An 18,220-nucleotide genomic window follows, 5' to 3' on the forward strand; every position below is an offset into this window, starting at 1 on the left:
AATAGTAATAGACAACTCCTGTGTGTATTCCATGGGGGAAAATAGCAGTATGAAATCCTGTAATGAACTCTGTTGCATAGACAGACATGATTGATATGTATCTATATAGATATACATGTATATATATTTGTTATACATACTATATAAAGAAATTATATAAGAATGGTTTATTTATAGTATTACTGTATAATTACTATACTAATATAATTACATTGATATAGTTATAATATATCTATAGTTTATATAGATAGTAAAAGTAATATATTATATAGAGAATATATAAAGTTGTAAAGAAATATATAAAAAGCATTTATTGGACCTTTCCTCTTTCCTCTGCTATAGATGAGCGTAACATCACTGCATCGTTTGTTCCACATACCACGACACAAACAGAAGGCTTCTACATTGTACAGAAATTTTCTGCTGCTCAGAAAAATGTCTCTCTCCCTTTCCTATCCTTCCCATTATATCACTATATCTATTATGGAATACAGATGTGCTAATGCTTGCTTAGTCAAAGAAGAGATCTCTCTGAAGTAAGTACTACATACTGTAGGGCTGGCAGAATTACGTTTGTAGCTTATAAAGCACAGAGAGATTTCTCAAGATATCAAGCACAACTGTAATAATTGATCTGTGAACTAAATATTTTGCAGATAAAAAACTACATTGAAAGTCTTCATTTACATTGCAAAGTCTAGCTCTTGGCAGTTAGGGAAGAACTGAATCACAGTTTAATACTCAACTGATTAACTGAAGATCACATTTGCCATAAACCTGAATTAGGCAATTCCAAAATGTATATCTGGAAATATACTTTGATTACATACTGATACTATTTACTGGTTACACAGTAAATATTCAACTTTACTGACTTTCCTTGTGTCTTTTGAAATCTTCATTGTTTTTAATAGCATACATTTTGTTTATTTTTATGATACACCAGAGTAATTTTTAGTCAGTACTTCCTGTCTCACGAGCCTTGTATTTACAGCACGTCTCTCTAAATTTTGGCAATATCGAGTCATGGTAATAGAACTGTCTGTTCTCAGGTATGGAGTTTGGGTTGTTTAGTTTCTTTTTCTGTTGAATATTCCTAAAGTTATTCAATAGTTCTGGGCTTCACCTTTGAATGCATTATTCCCTTTTTGTAATCATCTTATACTCATAACTATTATTAAATATTCATCAATAATTGATAGAACTCTCTAAACTTTTCTTCAATGGAAAGCACATACAATCAAACTCCTGCCAGCAACAGAGGCAAGTATGCATTTGTTGGGATATCTGGATTATTAGCTTTAGTATTTTTTTTAAAAACCTAGTTACATGTCAAAGTGAAGTATCCCAAATGCACAATTGCATTCTTATTTTGGTATTAATACCTGTCTTCTTTCTCTTAACTAAGAGAAATTTACCTTGAGAACACTTCTGCCTTATAGTTATACCCTTATGCCAAAGCAAATGAGTAAACAAGAAATCAAAAAAACACCAAGAGTATTAAGGGTCAATCAAAGATTTGATGACTGTCAACAAATCACAAGCGGAACAACTGCTTACAACTATTCAAAAGTCAACTGCGAATTTCAGCCCGATCATTTGGCAGTGGGATACGCTGGCTTGAGTATGTTCACATAAAATAATATTCCCTCTTCACTGATCAACAACTACTAAATAAAGATTGGGTAAGTATACTAATCAATGCTTACAGAACAAGAGATCATCTTAGCTATCAACCTTTCAAGGGCTGACATAGTATCAGCCTGATTCATTTTCAACACCACCACGAAATCTTTATAAGACTTTCCAGGAAATCTGTATTTGGAAGTATTGCCTTAATGTTACTGCAGTACTAAATTAACAGCTAGTAAACTTTCACGCCTATGAACTCAAAGACATATTACAAAAATCTGGGGTACCTATACATTAGTTGACCCTGTGCATTATTTCCCATGGTAAGGAGACCCTACTATTAGGGTAAGGACAGCAAATTCCCTAAGAAAATCACCACCTAGAATCACTCTTGTAGTAGGATCCCTTGAGAGTGCCAGCATGGGATGACAGCAGAGGCCCCAAGAGCATAAATGTAAATCAGAAATGGTCAATTATGGATTAATAAGGGAATGCATCCTTGAGAGCTAGACAGAAATGGTTTTGGTCGTAATAAAAAGAACAAAGAACATGTAGCCAAGATACGTAAAACAACCCATTTATAATAAAGATGCAAGGATATAACAAGAAGGGATAAAAGACAGTCACAACCCCTAGAAAGAAAGAAGAGTGAATTGCTTTACCATTGTCATCCCCAATTAAGATTCCTGCACCTGATCAATACAACTGCCTGTCTGAAGCAGGTCTCCTCTCCCTTTCAGAGGAAGAACTCCGCTTTTTGATTTGCCACTCACCACATGTTGCTATTGCAGTCAGCAATCTTAGTTAAATTATTATATTTAATATATCTTTGTAAAGGAATTTAGAATTCTAAAGAGCAGCATTTGTGTTTTCTGCTCCCTTCCTGCATGCCAAGACCACTGATAGCGCAGAACCAAATCAGAGTAAAAGTGAATGCAGTAATCCAGAAAATATCAAAGTGATAAAAAATGATAACTTTTGAGCACCCTTTCCTGAGTAATGACCCTGGATCTGTTAGGATCTTAGATTTCTCTTTGTGTCCTACAAAATGGTGTTCTTGGCCAAAAAGTAATTCAAAGTACACACCTAAGCCTGAATAGTCTTAGAAAAATAATGCACTGAACAGACCAAGTGTTGTCTACATTGTTCTCTACAATTCTGTGAGACACCAGCTTAAAGAGATTTGGCTGGCACGAATCAGTGAGGATAATTATATTGAGTTTGCTAGAGTGACAGCAATTAACACGAGCGGGCTTCCACTGGTTTTATAATGGAACCAGTGCATTCTTTACTTTTGTAACCTGTGACTCTAGGAACTTCACAAATACTGTGAAGTAAGCACCATATAATCTGGATTTTCACAATTCTGCAACTAGTTTGGGGGTTAGTTTTGTTGGGTTTTTTTAAAATATATATGACACACTCTCTTTCTGTACATTTATATGTGTGTGTCTATTAAACTGATGTGCTGGCATGATACAACTCTGCATACCAGAATGGTCAAACTTGGCAGAACCACAGATAAAAACATACGCTTGCAAAATAGAGATGTTCAGCATGCTGAAGGAAATGAGTACCAAGAGACAGCAAAATCAAATCACACACAAATTCTGAGCAATACACACAAAATTTCTACTAACAAGAGACTGTAAGCTATTGTCTTTGAAAAAGTATGGTCTACTCATCAATGATGGCAGAGGTGTCAGATGCGACCTGCCTTTCTCTTCAAGCAAAGAAAAAGACTAGCTCTGTGGCTGCCTAGGTATTTTTAACCAAAGGAGAGCTATTTTGTTCAGGTAATTTCTTTAAATTCTCTATCATCCTCAGGCCCAGACCTTCTAAAATCAGATCTTTCTGGCCTTTCCCCTCACACTCTTATCTTTCAAATACCAGTCTTACACTTCCTTTGGACATTCATTAGTGCAACATAGCCAAAAACAAGCTCATTTTTTTCCTCCTCCCAAACCCTCCCTTTTACATTTTTCTATACAGACACACTGTCATGTCTCCCATCTTTTAAAGCCACAGCCTGAGCTTCATCTTTGACTTAGCCCTCTATTTTCACCCAAACAGCTTGCCTACCAACAGCTTGTCACGTCTCTCAACTCGGTATTTGTCATCACGCAGTATTCTTCCAGCCACCATTTTTGCCTTGTACAAACGCAATCTTCACTGCTGCTTTTGGGGACTTGCCAAATCCTTTTATATGCTGCTATTTGGATAATTTCATGATTCATCATTTTTTGTGGATTTTCATTCTGCCACCAAAAGAATGACAGCTTTGTCTCAGTACATCCAACACACTTCACGTTGTTCTTTACTTACACAACCCTCAAATAAACTAATTAGCAGTTTTCTTTTTAGTTTTCCGTATTTTCTATGAATCTTAACAGCCTCAGAAAGGCTCTTTTATTAGCACCCTTATGTTTACTCCTAGTCCGGTCCTTTAATATGGGAGAATATTTATTAAAGTCCTCAGAATGACATCATTATGCCCCTCCAAATTAACTTTAAATCCTTTATCTGCTGCACCATCTTGAAAATTCTCCCTGATGGTAAGAAGCAAAATAATTCATCTAGAAAAGCTAGCTTATCAAAACTGAATCGCTACATTATTACAGATACCTTCATCTTCTGCCTCCTCAGCTGCCCTGTCTCAACATTTTGTTTATAAACTCACTGGAGTGGAAACTATCATTTACTGTAACTATATAGAATAGAGTCTTGATTACCTTGAAGATCTCCAGGTGTCTCACCAATATAACTAATAAATTTAGAAGAAATGAGACCTACCTGGGAGCACAATAACAGGTCGTGTAGAAACTTCCCTACTGATGTCAGAGCAGTGCATGGTCCCTTTAATACAGACATCTGAAATGTAATAATTCAGAGTGAAATTATGGCTCCACTGAAGTCCGTGCTTTTTATGACTATCTTATTTTGGTAATATTGTAACTTAAAGAATACCTGTGTATAAAATTAACTTTAGAAAATGGGATATATTTTTGTTTTCCTCTGTTCTGCAATGGGTCTAATATTGTATTTACAATATGCCCAGTATGACAGAATGTTCTGGTTTTCATCCTTGGTTTCATAAAAGAGCTATTTCTTTTTCTTTCAAGCTCATGAATCTGATAGCTGTATGTCAACTTTGTAAACTTGATAGATGCGTTCAGTTAAAGGAGGAGATCAAAGGGAAAGCTGGTGGGCCTGAAAGTTTTGGCTGTAACAGGGTGAACTCATCACTGAGGACTGTGCTGACAAGTGTTGCTGCCAGGGCATAGTGAGAGACAGCTATGGACCCTCGCACCAGTCATGCCCTCACCAACGGGGCACCATCCCGCAGGGTCTGAACGCAGCAGGCAGAGCACGGTGCTGGTAAGAGGGCCCACCAACAGCCCCAGCCACAGCAGTGAACCAAGTCCAGAGTAAGTCCTGTCAGGAGCAGCTGGCGATGGGGCCAGAGACAGGGCTACACCTTGGGTCCAAAGTCCATCTGGGAGACAGGGCCAGAGACAGGCTACAATGTACGTGCAAGGGGCCTGACCCGGAGACAGGCTGCCCACAGTGCAGAGAGTGCAGTCCACCAGGTAGACAGGGCTGGAGAGAGGCAGAGCTACAATGTGGCTGTCATGGTTTAACCCCAGAGGGCAGCTAAGCACCACACAGCCACTCACTCACTCGCCCCTGGGGAGGATGGGGGAGACAATCGGAAGAGTAAAATAAGAAAACTCGTGGGTTGAGATAAGGACAGTTTAACAGGTACAGCAAAAGCCACGCACGCAAGCAAAGCAAAACAAGGAATTCATTCACTACTTGCCATCAGCAGGCAGGTGTTCAGCCATCTCCATGAAAGCAGGGCTCCATCACATATAACAGGTACTTGGGAAGACAAACTCCCTCGCTCTGAAGGTCTTCCTCCTTCAGCTTTATATTGCTGAGCATGATGTCATAAAGTACGGAATATCTCTTTGGTCAGTTGGGGTCAGCTGTCCCAGCTGTGTCCCCTCCCAACTTCCTGTGCACCCCCAGCCTACTCACTGGTGGGGTGGGATGAGAAGCAGAAAAGGCCTAGGCTCTGTGTAAGCACTGCCCAGCAGTGACTAAAACATCCCTGTATTATCAATACTGTTTTCAGCACAAATCCAAAACATAGTGCCATACTAGCTACTATGAAGAAAATGAACTCTATTCCAGCCAAAACTAGCACAGTTGCTCATGCAGGGACTGAGCTGCACCCCTGGGAGTCCCAGGTGAGGCTGATCAACAAGCCCATTAACGCTCATTGGTGCAATCAGGCCCCCCAAGAGCTGCTGGCTTATCATTCTTTTCTTTAGTTTCTTTTTTCCTTCCTTTTCTACCATCTACAGACCTAACAAGCTGAATACAGGTTGTCTCATTTCTTCTGTGAATGGCATCCTGTGTACACATCTATGAATAACACTTAAAAGGATAAAATGCTGAAAGCATTCTTCATACTTAAGGGAAATACAATTAAATGCTGTATTGGATATGCTGAGTTCTCAAGCGGCCTCTTAAAGAACTTTTTCTTAAACAGAGCCCCATCTGCCTGAATCTACAAATCAGCACATGTAAGACCCTTCTTGTGTTCATATCTTTGGACTTTTACGCTTACAATTCTGAAATCAAAATGCTAATCTACTTGCACAGCTGCACATCACAGAGGAAGTTTCTAGATACTACTGAAAACAGGGAGTTTTGTTCAGTGGAGCTGGGATTTCATCCTTGCTTTTTCACTATTCTAACACGTTTATCCATGAAAGTTGAGGATGCATTTGGAAAGACTGATCAACACCTCCCTTGGGAGCTGAACTGAAAACAGAACAGTAACAAACTTCTGCATTCCAAAGGAGGTCCTCGAGACAAAGTAGGTTGCAGAGAAGCATAACAGTGACTCTTTCCATATTCTTTTACTTAGCTTAATACAATGCTTTTAAGATTCATTTCTCTCTTACTCATGCTCCATGTATTTGTCAGTCAAATTTTCTCAGTCATTAACCATTCATTTGCTATTCTGTAATTTATTATGTTATTCATTTTACAAGACAGCGTGCGAGGTTTCTTGCTTGTCTGTTCAAGTAAGGCATAAAGCTGTATGCCAGCCTTCCTCAGTGGCTGCTGAGCCCTGACTGACCTTCACTTGCTGTCAAGAACCTCCCCGAGAGGAGCATCTCTGTGCCAGAAACTGGCTGCACTGCTGCTTCAGGAAACAGCACTCTCTAACGGCAGTGTGTACAATTTCATTTAGAAATACTACATAAATACTTAACTGTTTCACTTGTCTTTTAAAGCTGCACTCAGGATTATCTGTCCTTCCCTTTCTTCTCCAATACTTGCATGCCACTGCTAGCTAGTTGGATTGATGCAAGCCATTTCCTGATTAAAATACAGGTTTTAATCTTAATAACAGCAATGCAGGTGGCTATAATCATATGCCCAGCGTCCAGCGGGAGAAGTACAGGGCAACCATGGCAAAGAGGAAGGAGGCAAGGAAGCCCCCCAGGATGCCCGAGACCAAGGGGACAACCCAGCCTAGGAGGCTGCGGGTATACGGGGGGGGCAGCCGCCTCTCAAAGCGCAGGTACCCCAGGTCCCCGTCTGGGGCCCTCCTGCCTCGTGCCCAGCCACGCCGCTTGCCCTCCAGCAGCAGGGAGGAGGTGAGGTGCTGCACATTGCGGCTGTACTCCTCCAGGTTCCTTCGCAACTCCAGGGTCCTGTCCTGGTTCAGGTTTTTCCCCAGCTCCTGGGCGATGTCGGGGCGCCCAATTTGGCGAAGGGCATGGGCCAACCAGTCCCAGGTCCTCACCTCTCCTGCCGTCCCCAGCCAGTCCTGTAGGCCCTCCAAGCATCCCATGGGGCCACGTAAATCCCGGCGGCGGCGACGGATGGGGTTATTCTCCTCCGAGAGCTGCTCCAGCTCCTGTTCCTCCAGTTCCTCGTTGGGCCCCACCAGCCAGCCCTGGAGTTGGTGGCACTCGGAGGGGGACAGCAGCTCAGCAATGCGGCTCATGGTGTGATGGCCCACGTTGGCTGCCACCACATCCTCACACTGGCCACCCACCGCCAGCAAGAACAGGATGAGCCCCACAGGTGCCAGCATTGCTTGGGTGCCCCTCTGCATCAGGATGGCCCAGGTACACAGACTCCCCGTCTGACCTCACAAATCAGCGTGTTCCAGGGATGTGTTCCCTGTTCCTCCAGGCATCGTCCCATGTTCTCCCCAAGGGCTGAGCTGGTCAGTTGCTGAGGGGAGCTGCTCTGGAGCCAGCCTGACACGCAGTGGAGCAGCAGATCTCAGCACATAGTGGGGGGTTTCCTGAGGCAGGGAAACACCAGCGCAATGGAGAGACTCATCAGGAGCCGGCAGTTCTCATGGAAGATGCTGATGAGGCCTGGGCATTGCCAGAGCAATTGCAACTGCACTCATAAAAAGCAGCCTGAGGAGTGCTAGCAAGCAGGAGCACTGAGGCCAGCGTGGGCAAACAGGATGTGGCGTGACAGCCAGGGCATCAGTTTGTGCAGCAGGGTGTGCAGGAAGGGTGTTGTCGTCCCACAGCTCAAGAGGTTAATTCAATTGGTGGTTGTCACCCTCTCAGAAGAAGCATGGCTATGGTATCCACTTGGCAGAAAGCCATGTCTTACTCAGCAGAAGGGATACAGCAAGCCACAGAGAGCTCCTACGAAAACATGCAGCCATCCAGATCTCTGGTAACAGATGCCAGCAGTGAGAAAAGCTGTGTGAGGTGTGACCAGGTGGACAATCTGCTTGGCCTGGTGGCACAGATAAGAGAGGAAGTAGAAAAGCTAAGGAGCACCAGGGAGTCTGAGAAAGAGGTGTAACCATGATGTGCCCTCCTTGAGACAGAAACAGGAACAAGCACCAGAAAAAATCCAAGATCAAGGGGATCCTGTATCTTCCCCCCACCAGTATCCTAAAGGAAAGGAGCGAATCCTGAAGGCAGTATCCTAAAGGAAAGGAGCGAATGGAGGCAAGTTCACGCTCAGAGCAGCAGGTGAACCTCCTCCTTGCCCACCTCGCCTTCCCAGGTGCATCTGTACAACAGGTACAAAGCTCTGGATGTGGAAGGCCGGTCAATAGGTGATGTGGATGATGGTCCATCTAGACCAGATGTGTTGCCAAGGTCAGAAAGGCCTACCCCCCTGTATCACAAACACCTCCCACAAGAAAGAAAAGACAGGTTATAGTTGCAGGCAACTCCCTTCTGAGGAGAAACAGAGTCCAATATGCTGGATATGCTTCCCTTCTCTTGGGGAAGTTTGCTGCCTCCCCGGGGCCTGGGTTAAGGATATCACTAGGAAACTTCCTAGCCTGGTATGGCCCTCAGACTACCACCCATTATTGGTTTTCCATGTGGGTGGTGGTGAAGCCACAACATGTAGTCCAAGGGCAATCAAAAGAGACTTCAGGGCCTTGGGAGAGTTGGTAAGGGAATCTGGAGCACAGGTTGTTTTTTCCTCTCTCCTTCCATTTGCGGGCAGCAACATTGGAAGAAACAGACAGGCCCAGTCTATTAATACATGGCTCCATGGTTGGTGTCACAACACAATTTTTGGGTTTTTCAACAATCTAACGCACTACTCTATGATTCTACGACTCTACCCTTCACAAGTCATACTGAACTTGTCAAGAATACTTATCATCTGAGTTTAGGAGGTTATCTACACATTTTTCAGTTTTTGATGTCATTCATTAGTTTTGGGTTTTTTTACTGATTTTTCACTATGTAGTGAATGTGTGATTTGTGATCCATAGAGTGTGCATTTCAGAGTTGAAGAGATCAAAATAAGATCAGTAGAAGCTGTTAATTCAATTTCATTGATTTATCAGTTCTAACAAAATCATACTGAGTGAAAAGTTTCCAAGAATGCCACGTAGTTTTAATGAAACAATCTTGCCTCAAAACATTATCGTTTCATTAGATCGAAGAGTGACACATATAAAATGTGTGGCACCATTTAATTTTATCATCATATTATAAAAAACTTCTTGAAAAGTAGGTACTAAGTTATTCAATTTATCAGTTGGAAAATATAAATAAATATAATGTTCTTAGCCTGTGAATTTGAAAAATGAATAATTTGGTTTTATATACCACTGAAGTTGGATTAAACCCAAAATGTGACATACTGCTTTTCAGTAATATTTAAGAGCTTCTTGACTAAAAGAAAGCTTCTTCCGAAAGAAAACTGGGTACTTCGCCACATATATCTCATTAACTTTCAATGGGCTTTTTTGAAAATTAGGTCACTAAGCTACCACTTTTATAAGCAATATTAATGTAATACTTTCCAACATCTTCATATATCTGAAGCCCAATACTTGACTGCCTGAAGGCACACAAATCATCGGTTTCTAAGTTGATTTTTCATTCTGCTGTTTAATTGCAGCTCAGATTGACCTCAGCACTTCTAAAATGTGGCTTATTTTTATTTGGAAGTCTGTGTCTCAAAAGGAAACTTAAAAATAGGCATCCCAACTAGACAACACTGGTTTCATTTACAGAATTTAATAGTTTGTCATCACCAAATATTGTAATCATTTTCCCTTGATTTTGCCCTTGATCAAACAGATAATTCACAGTAACTATTGAACAAAGTACTGGGAAGCAGAATGTGTAGGCTATATAGGATTACAGTAGCATTTTGGATCCAGGTAGATTTTAGGCCAAAGGGAGGACACAAATATAATTGAAAACAAAAGGTGTTAATTTCTTTCCCTTCATTAAGGACTCCTTCCTTTGCTTACTCAGTTGAGTTACTGCTATTTGTAAGAATCTTTCTGGTATATAGATGTCTTACAAATATATGTGGAAAATTACTCACTGAAAATTATTCTATGGACACTAATAAAAAAAAGCCCATATCATCATTACTCAAAGAGGAAAGTCAAACAGATACAAATATTCACAAATACAATTTAAAGTATTATGAGTACCCATACAAAAGAACACTTCTCCTGTTTATACAGCAAAGTCTTTGACAGAAATACTGAGCAACTTACATTTTGGGAGAAAAGATCAAAGATCTTTGAGAGCCACCACTTTTACCAAAGGAGTCATTCATACCAAGAAAATTTTGAATCCATTATATTGCTATTCTTGAAAAGGTATTTGTAACTCTTCTCTTTAATGTGTTTAAAACACAGTTTAGCTAATTTCACTTTTGCTTGCCGGGCAGTTCTTAAATGATTTATGGATGCTGACTCCCTCAGTTTTGCAATCTAGAAGTATGGCCAAAAGTATAACTGATCCTATTCTTCATTTCAATAGTTTGTTTGTTACAGATACTATGCAAAGCATCAAAAAAGTTCCACTGCAGATATAGCAAAAACTCAGCCTACTATTCATGGCATTCTGTCTGGGAATAATTCAAATATTATATGATGTAGAAAGCAACAGATGTGGAACTGTATTCTTTTCTCTTATTCTTGTATTTGAGAAAGGTGTTCTGGACATATTATGGGGGTCACCAGTTACAGGAATCACAAGCAGGAAAACTTTCACTCTTTTCCCTGCAAAGGATGAAAATTTTACTCTGACTTGAGTAAACGCCTTTAGTATGTAATAAAGACATGGTTATAGAATAGAAAAAGAATAGTTAAGTTGGAAGGGACATACAACAATCATCCAGTCCAATTGGTTATGATGGTCAGAAACCTCTCTCTCATTCTTTTCAAAGAATAACAAGATTATAAATAATGTATAAACTACTAAGAACCATGCAGAATTAGAAAATGTGTGGACAACCAGTAAGAAATATATTTTTCTCTAAAAACTGCTAGTTGTAAGAAATTATAATTACCTTCAGTAGTATCCTCAAGGACTCTGTGTATTGTCACAGGACTTTGGGAAGCTGAAGGAACCTTGCCTCAAGGAGCAGATCTATTGAGAAAGGGTCCTGAGGGTGGAGGGAGGCTGCAGGCTTGAAGGCCTATAAATAATATTATTGTTAGACTTCACACCCGTTCTGTTATATAAAGACTCAGGGCACTTCTGTTATATAAAGACAAAGGGCACAGCAGGTAAATTGGTGCACCATATTTAAATGTATATATTATTTCAAAATCACTGCTTCCTGAGCTTCACTGTTGAAAGTTCAGTTATTAGAGTTCTGGCTCAGTTATCTGAGCCTCCGAATTTGCAGCCAAGTACGTTACCTGAGTGACAGCAGATGGAGCCTGCATAAATAAGTGAGGAGTTATCATTGCAAAGGGTGTAATAGCTACTAGTTCCAGTCTTTATTTTTAAATTAAGTGTAATAGGCACTCTCCTCCAGAATCACCAAACCAGATTAAAAAACACAGCCTAAATGCACTCAGAAATACCTTTGTTAAACTGCTCATTATGAATCTGAATTCAGGGATCTAGACAAGAAGCGCTATATTTGTCTGCACGGGACCACTCAGGATAGTGTATGCTGTACCTAGCAGTATAGGTATATATAGTATGAAACAAAGTGTTTCCCCTATATTGAAGCTCCACTAAACCACACACAGTTAAATTACATTTCTATTATGACTTATGCAATACCCATACACCATGCCAGACCTCTGCAGGGAGAATTTAAGCCCATTTGTTAGAGCATTACATTATAAAACTGTTCTAATAGTGGAAGGCTTCATTCAGCTCTTCACTTTAGGCCCTAATGCACAACATTTGTAACTGTTCGTATTTTTAGTGTACTCAATTACCAATTTTATTATATCAGTGCCCAGAAAACCCCAGTCATTATTTCAATAAGCAATCACATAACTGACTTCAGATGGGTCTAGATAAGAAATTAAAAATAATCATGAAGGGATTTAAATAAGTAATGCGTAGGCTGAACATAATTCTGATTTCAATTTCAGTGACTGTATACTAATTTAACTACATAGACTTAATATAGGTATTAAGATTTACACCACTGCCAACGCCCTATATTTCAAACACAGGTCATAAATCCATACTTCATTGCTACCTAGTCTCTCAGGGAAACAATGAAAGTCCTCCTTTTTTAATAAAAGTGTATATATATAAATATATATATATATACACACACACATATACACATATATATATATAAAAATAATAAACTATAATATAAAATATAGGTTATCTGGACCTATAAAGAAAAAGACGTTTTCCTGCTGCTCAGGTATAATGTAGCCTGTCTATAAAACTGAATGGTTAGGATTATAACTTTGTTAGCATGTGAATTTACTTGTTATATGTAAAGAGGAGAAAAAAAATCAAGAGTAAATTTAAAAAATAAAACCAGGAAAAAAAAAGCAGTTAATGGCTATGCTTGCAGTAAAAGCAATTAAAACACGACTGTTTTAGAGAAAAAAAAACATGGAAAAAGATTTAAGCAATGTAAAAATTATTGTTCTTATATTAAAAGACTCTGGCTTGTTTTCATATTCCTCATATCACATTATATTATGACCCTTCCATTGAAGATACTTACATTTCCCACTGAAAAATCCACATTTTTGATAGAATTTACATTTCTTGGCTAAATTCAATGAAAATAGATTTCCAGAAGGAAAACTTCCCCACAAAAATTACAAATTCCTCTATTCTGAGGTCACTACAGAGTAGAAATGAAACAGAAAAGATTAAGAGATCCCCTATGAAAAAGTGTAGGGTACTTCTAAAGAATGAATCAAAATATTTAAAATGAAATTTTAGGTTTGTGATTTCATCACTTCTGTCAGGATACTTCATAAAATAATACTGCACCAAGATCCACTTTTCACTGTCACAACTTTTTCATAAAATAAAACTCCACAACTGCAGAAGCAAATATATAGATATTAACTAAAATACCTTAATTTGTGATATTTACTACTGACCTGACTATTTTAACTTCATAACCCAGGTTATCCACTTTTGATTTTTTTTTCCCCAATATAAAGATCTTCAAACAGCGATAGAGGCATGTCTTGCAACGAACGTTGGAACCTTTTTCAAGCGGAATCCCAGAACTCTGCTACAGCCACTGCAGCAGCTCAGTCTCATTATTTTGATCACCGTGCAGCATTTACAGTTGTCAGGAAAAGGGTTGCTTCCACTGGCTCCATCTGGCAAGTTGTTTGTCAGTTTAATGGACGTGCATTCCAAGTCTTCTTATGCCTGTGGCCATGTTTGAGTTCATCTGCCTCAGTGGAATACCTAACAAGAGCAATTAAAAAAATACATAGTTTAATGAACTATAAAGCTTGGTCTTCAGGGTTAATAGCTATTTACCTAATTAAAATGCTTAGAAAACTTTTTTTCCCAGGTCTTCTATGGTTATTAGCTTTTTGCTTTGATTTTTTTTACCCTTTTTCCCCCTCTATTAGTTATTTTTCTATGATCAAGAACGACTCTTGCTTTACAATAATGACAGGAGTAAATTAGGGTGTGGACCTAATTATCATCCTCTCGAGATTTATAAACAGACGTAGCCCTAGAATGGGGATCTCACACGCAGAGTTAGAGCAAAGGTATACCCCATGAGCTCAGTGGTACTGTCCTCCCTTTTGGGAACTGCATCATCCCTCAGAATCTATTCAAAATATAACAGAATTGAATTTATGTTTTTCTGGATTTACAAGGGGGATTTGTGACTAAAACATTTTTACCACTCCAAACAAGAAGTTTGGCACTTGTTGCAATTAAAGTTGTGTTATCCACATACAGTCTGGTAAATTATGCATACTTTACACATATGCATGCCTAATAATTTTTGGAGATTCAGATTATGAGATGAGTACATAGAAAAGCCTAGCCTAAATATCACCGATTCGAAGGACAGAAAACAGTGTTTTAAAAAGAAAGAAGAAAAAAAAAATATCGAAGAACAGGAAAAAGTTAAAAAAAGAAGAATACACTGTTTTAATTACCTATTTTCATAAAGCGTGCCATTTGAAAGAGAAGTGATACTAAATGGTAATTATTTTTAAAATATCTACGCCTCAATGGTAGGTAGCTGGATCTATGCAACTGTGAGTAAGACTGCATTCTTGAATCACGTTCCAGTTTCCAGCTACAAGTAAATCAGATATCTTACAAACATTTAAGTCTCATATTTTTGTTTTACACGTGTACCTGCCCACATACCAGCTTTAGCTTCAGTAAATCATTTGCAAATGAATTTTAGGGTGAAAGTGGAGCTTCATAAAACAAATATTTCCACTAATTGAAACGACATATTAATGTATTTTTATTGATCCTATTTGCCATTGCTTTTGTTTTACAAATTTTCTCTGTGCATTAGCATACATTAGATTAATAAAATTAATATTTTTTGAAAAATTGCAGTATCCCTGTAATTACCTCGGATACAAATTGCACACGTTTCATTGCCCTCATTAAGCCCGTAGCCATATGTGGCTCAGAGGATTGGTAACTAGGCAGTTCATAGGTAGTTTACTGTACTTTTCCACTCTGCCTTCCAAATTTTTTGCCAGCCCCTCATAGCTTCTTGAAGTAGTTGCAGCCTATGCATGCTGACATATCCCTCCTTCCCTGGCTGAAGGAATCACCTGCATGAAGTTTCAGAAGACCCACAATCTTATAAATCACCACTGATTTGCACAGAAACTAGTTGACTTTGTTTAAAAGCTTTCTTTCTAATTAAATGTTGCTGTATGTAGCAATGAAAACTGTGAACCTGTAAATCATAATGTGGCTATTAACAATTAATGAAGCACGAGAACAATTTTATTCCCTACAGTATTAACATAAAAGGAATGTGGATTAAGTAAATATTCTGTCTAGGCTCCTAGCAGATAGCCCGCAAGCTCTTGAGTTTCCCAGTAGTTTTGAGAAAGGGATGTCCTACATATTTGTAGGAAGCCAGAAACGGGCAAGACAGCGAATTGTAAATTCCACTTGTGCTCTTCCCTCAAACCAGGGAGTCATAACCTGCTGGAACTTTCGCTTTTCATTGCTGAGTGCTGTGTGCGTGCTAGTTATGCTGGACAACCAATGCTACAAACATGGCAGCAATGTCCCCCCTTCTATTGCCTCAGAAGTGACGGCAGCTTCATGGAGGATTTTTGTTGTTATTTAACAGCACTGTCTCTCTTGCTGTGGTCTGCAGCATCACCTACAGAGCTAGTAATAAGGGATATTTTATAGCTTTACTAGCTTAACCAGGAAAAAATCACTTTGCATTTATTTGAAATGCAACTCCAAAAACTACAACTCAATCCTGTTTCAAATTTGCCTATATACCATTCAAGTCTTTTAGCAGGCAAAATACTAAAATTGCATATTACTCCAGTAGATCATACAACATAATGAGATTCAGATAGATGGCAGGTTTCTACTTCACCACTCTGATGACCAAAGCCAGATTTTTCCTACTCAGTTCAAAGCTTCTTTTGAAGACAATTAAACCAGAATTTATTGAAAAGGACACAGAAAGTAAAAATCTCTCCAAAGCATAGTAAGACGTAAGACAAATACTGGTTTAGTTATGGGATATCCAGCACCTTCAATGTGTTTTCTGGCCCAACAAACAAAAAAGCATGTCACTATAAAATAAAAAAACCCAAACATGTCAGAACTGTTTAAAAATACTGTTTCTATTGTACAGTAATCCAGAAAGTAAAGCAAAGTTTGGAGTTTTTAAAGTCTCTGGTTAAATTTAATTGAAATATCTTATATACAGGTCTGTAAAAATCCTTATGTAAAAGTCATTGCATGTGGCCATAAAAAGTCCATTAGATATATTAAATTGAGTTGTTTGTAGGTGTCAATAATCTGGAAGTCGTTTATAACAGATGACCTGTTAAAATGCTGAAACATTTGCTCTTCTCAGAGTGAGCTTCAGTTTGTTGCTTTTTCAGCCATTCTGAGGGTCTGCTCCTTAAACACGATGCCAATGAACTCTTGAACCAAGAAACTAGCTGCTGCAGAATTGAATACTGATGAAGTTAGAAGAGGCCTTTTAATTCTTAAAAGTATCAGGCTTTAAAGCTGAACCCAGGCTGGATGGTCTCGGTCCCTCTGACGCATCCTGCCCAGCCATCAGAACAAAGATACCTACAGAACAAAGCCAACAGCAATAAACCAGACATATTCCTGTCTTCAGCTGCATCTTCAGCAAACAAGCTCCACATCAACTTACTTTGTCAATCCTACAGTTTATCCTACTAGCTTGAAACCAAAGGCCATGAAATAATGCAAGAAGAGGGTCCTCATTGTTTGTGTGTTGGATTTGTACAATGAAGAAGAGCAGGGGACTGGGTCAGACAGGCCTCCAGCCTCATTCCGCTACTTTCAGGTGTGTGTACACAAGAGAAAGAGAGGAGAATGGGGCAGAAACAGGGCAGGTCTTTTTGCTCGCAAGTGATTATTAGATATCCAACCTCATCAGGTATTTTCTCTCTACATCTCCTCGGAGAAGGATTAGATTCATAAAACATCCTCAGTTATTGCAAATATCCTGCAAAATCATATTCTTTTGGTCCCCAGTTAGCTATCAGTTAGGTATGCTCTGCTTACAGCACTGACAGATCAATAAAGGATGCAAAGAGCCAAGCTTTTGAAAGGTGTAAGGTTTTCCTTTTATTTTGGCACTCAGGATCCAAAACAGCTAAAGCCATTAAAGCTCCAGAATTTCATCAAATGCAACCTGTCAGCTTTGGTACACAGAAGGTTAATAGTGTACTACTAAGCCCCAGAGTGATATATGAAAATATACCATCAAGTGACTTCAGGAAACCCATCTAAGCCCTGCATGTACATTTTTCACTTCACCAACCACTCTGGTGGTAGCCAGTAGATCTAATTTCAGCAAGTTTGTGTTCCTGACAGCAGTCACATCAAATTACAGAATCTTCCAGACTTAGCTGGCACCTTCATCTCAGCCTTTCTATCAAATAATATGCCTGTTGCCTTCATCATGCAATCCTTAATTATCTGAAAATCAGCAGACTGCTGCTTGTGCCAGCAAAGGAAATGAGGAAAGAATAGCGTTCTTTCCAATGCACATGCCTGGACACCCTTCAGAGACATCTGATTTGATTGCCAGTAACAATATTCCATTGATGTTCTTTTTTACATCTATGGCTTAAGGCCCTTTTCCTAAAGAATTAGCTTATGCATGCACATATTAAAACCTGCATGATTTTTCTTTTCTTGGTGACAGAGATGCTGCGATTTTAGTTATTTTCCAACAGATGTTGCTTGGTGGATAAGTATGATGTATCCCCAGGTCCACTATATTGTGGCGAAAAAAAGATTAGCAGTATGGGTGAAGATTGTTTACCGCAGAATAATGCCGTGCATAAATCTCACAGGAGGGAGACTCACAAAATATCTTATCCTAGTCCCAGGCAAAGGTGTTCTAATTCCTTGGAATCAGATACAAACCCCGAAGGGGATCAAGGTCAACACAGCAAACTAGGCGATCCATCAACAACCTAATTACATTCTATTGACTCAGAAGAAATTCCAGAAGCAACACAGAAACCTCTGGATGCCAGAACAGTATCTATCAATTTCTGGCCTCTGGGTCTTGTCATTACCTGACATTTCCACTGCTAAAACCACTCCTTAGGAATCTTCTC

At 39.3% G+C, this 18,220-nt stretch overlaps 1 protein-coding gene across 1 annotated transcript; it reads right to left on the bottom strand.

Annotated features, from left to right (window-relative positions):
* Positions 1 to 7,081: 7,081 nt before the first annotated feature.
* TMDD1 (transmembrane and death domain 1) lies at positions 7,082 to 7,774 on the bottom strand. Its single transcript, XM_074588820.1, has one exon. It carries the CDS (start codon positions 7,772 to 7,774, stop codon positions 7,082 to 7,084), a length of 693 nt encoding a protein of 230 aa, XP_074444921.1.
* Between the last annotated feature and the right edge of the window lie 10,446 nt (positions 7,775 to 18,220).

Source organism: Larus michahellis, chromosome 5, assembly GCF_964199755.1.
Source record: "Larus michahellis chromosome 5, bLarMic1.1, whole genome shotgun sequence".
Lineage (NCBI taxonomy): Eukaryota > Metazoa > Chordata > Aves > Charadriiformes > Laridae > Larus > Larus michahellis.

Excerpts from the sequence above, each read along its gene's own strand:
- TMDD1 (XM_074588820.1), bottom strand. The coding sequence starts at position 7,774 with ATGCAGAGGGGCACCCAAGCAATGCTGGCACCTGTGGGGCTCATCCTG.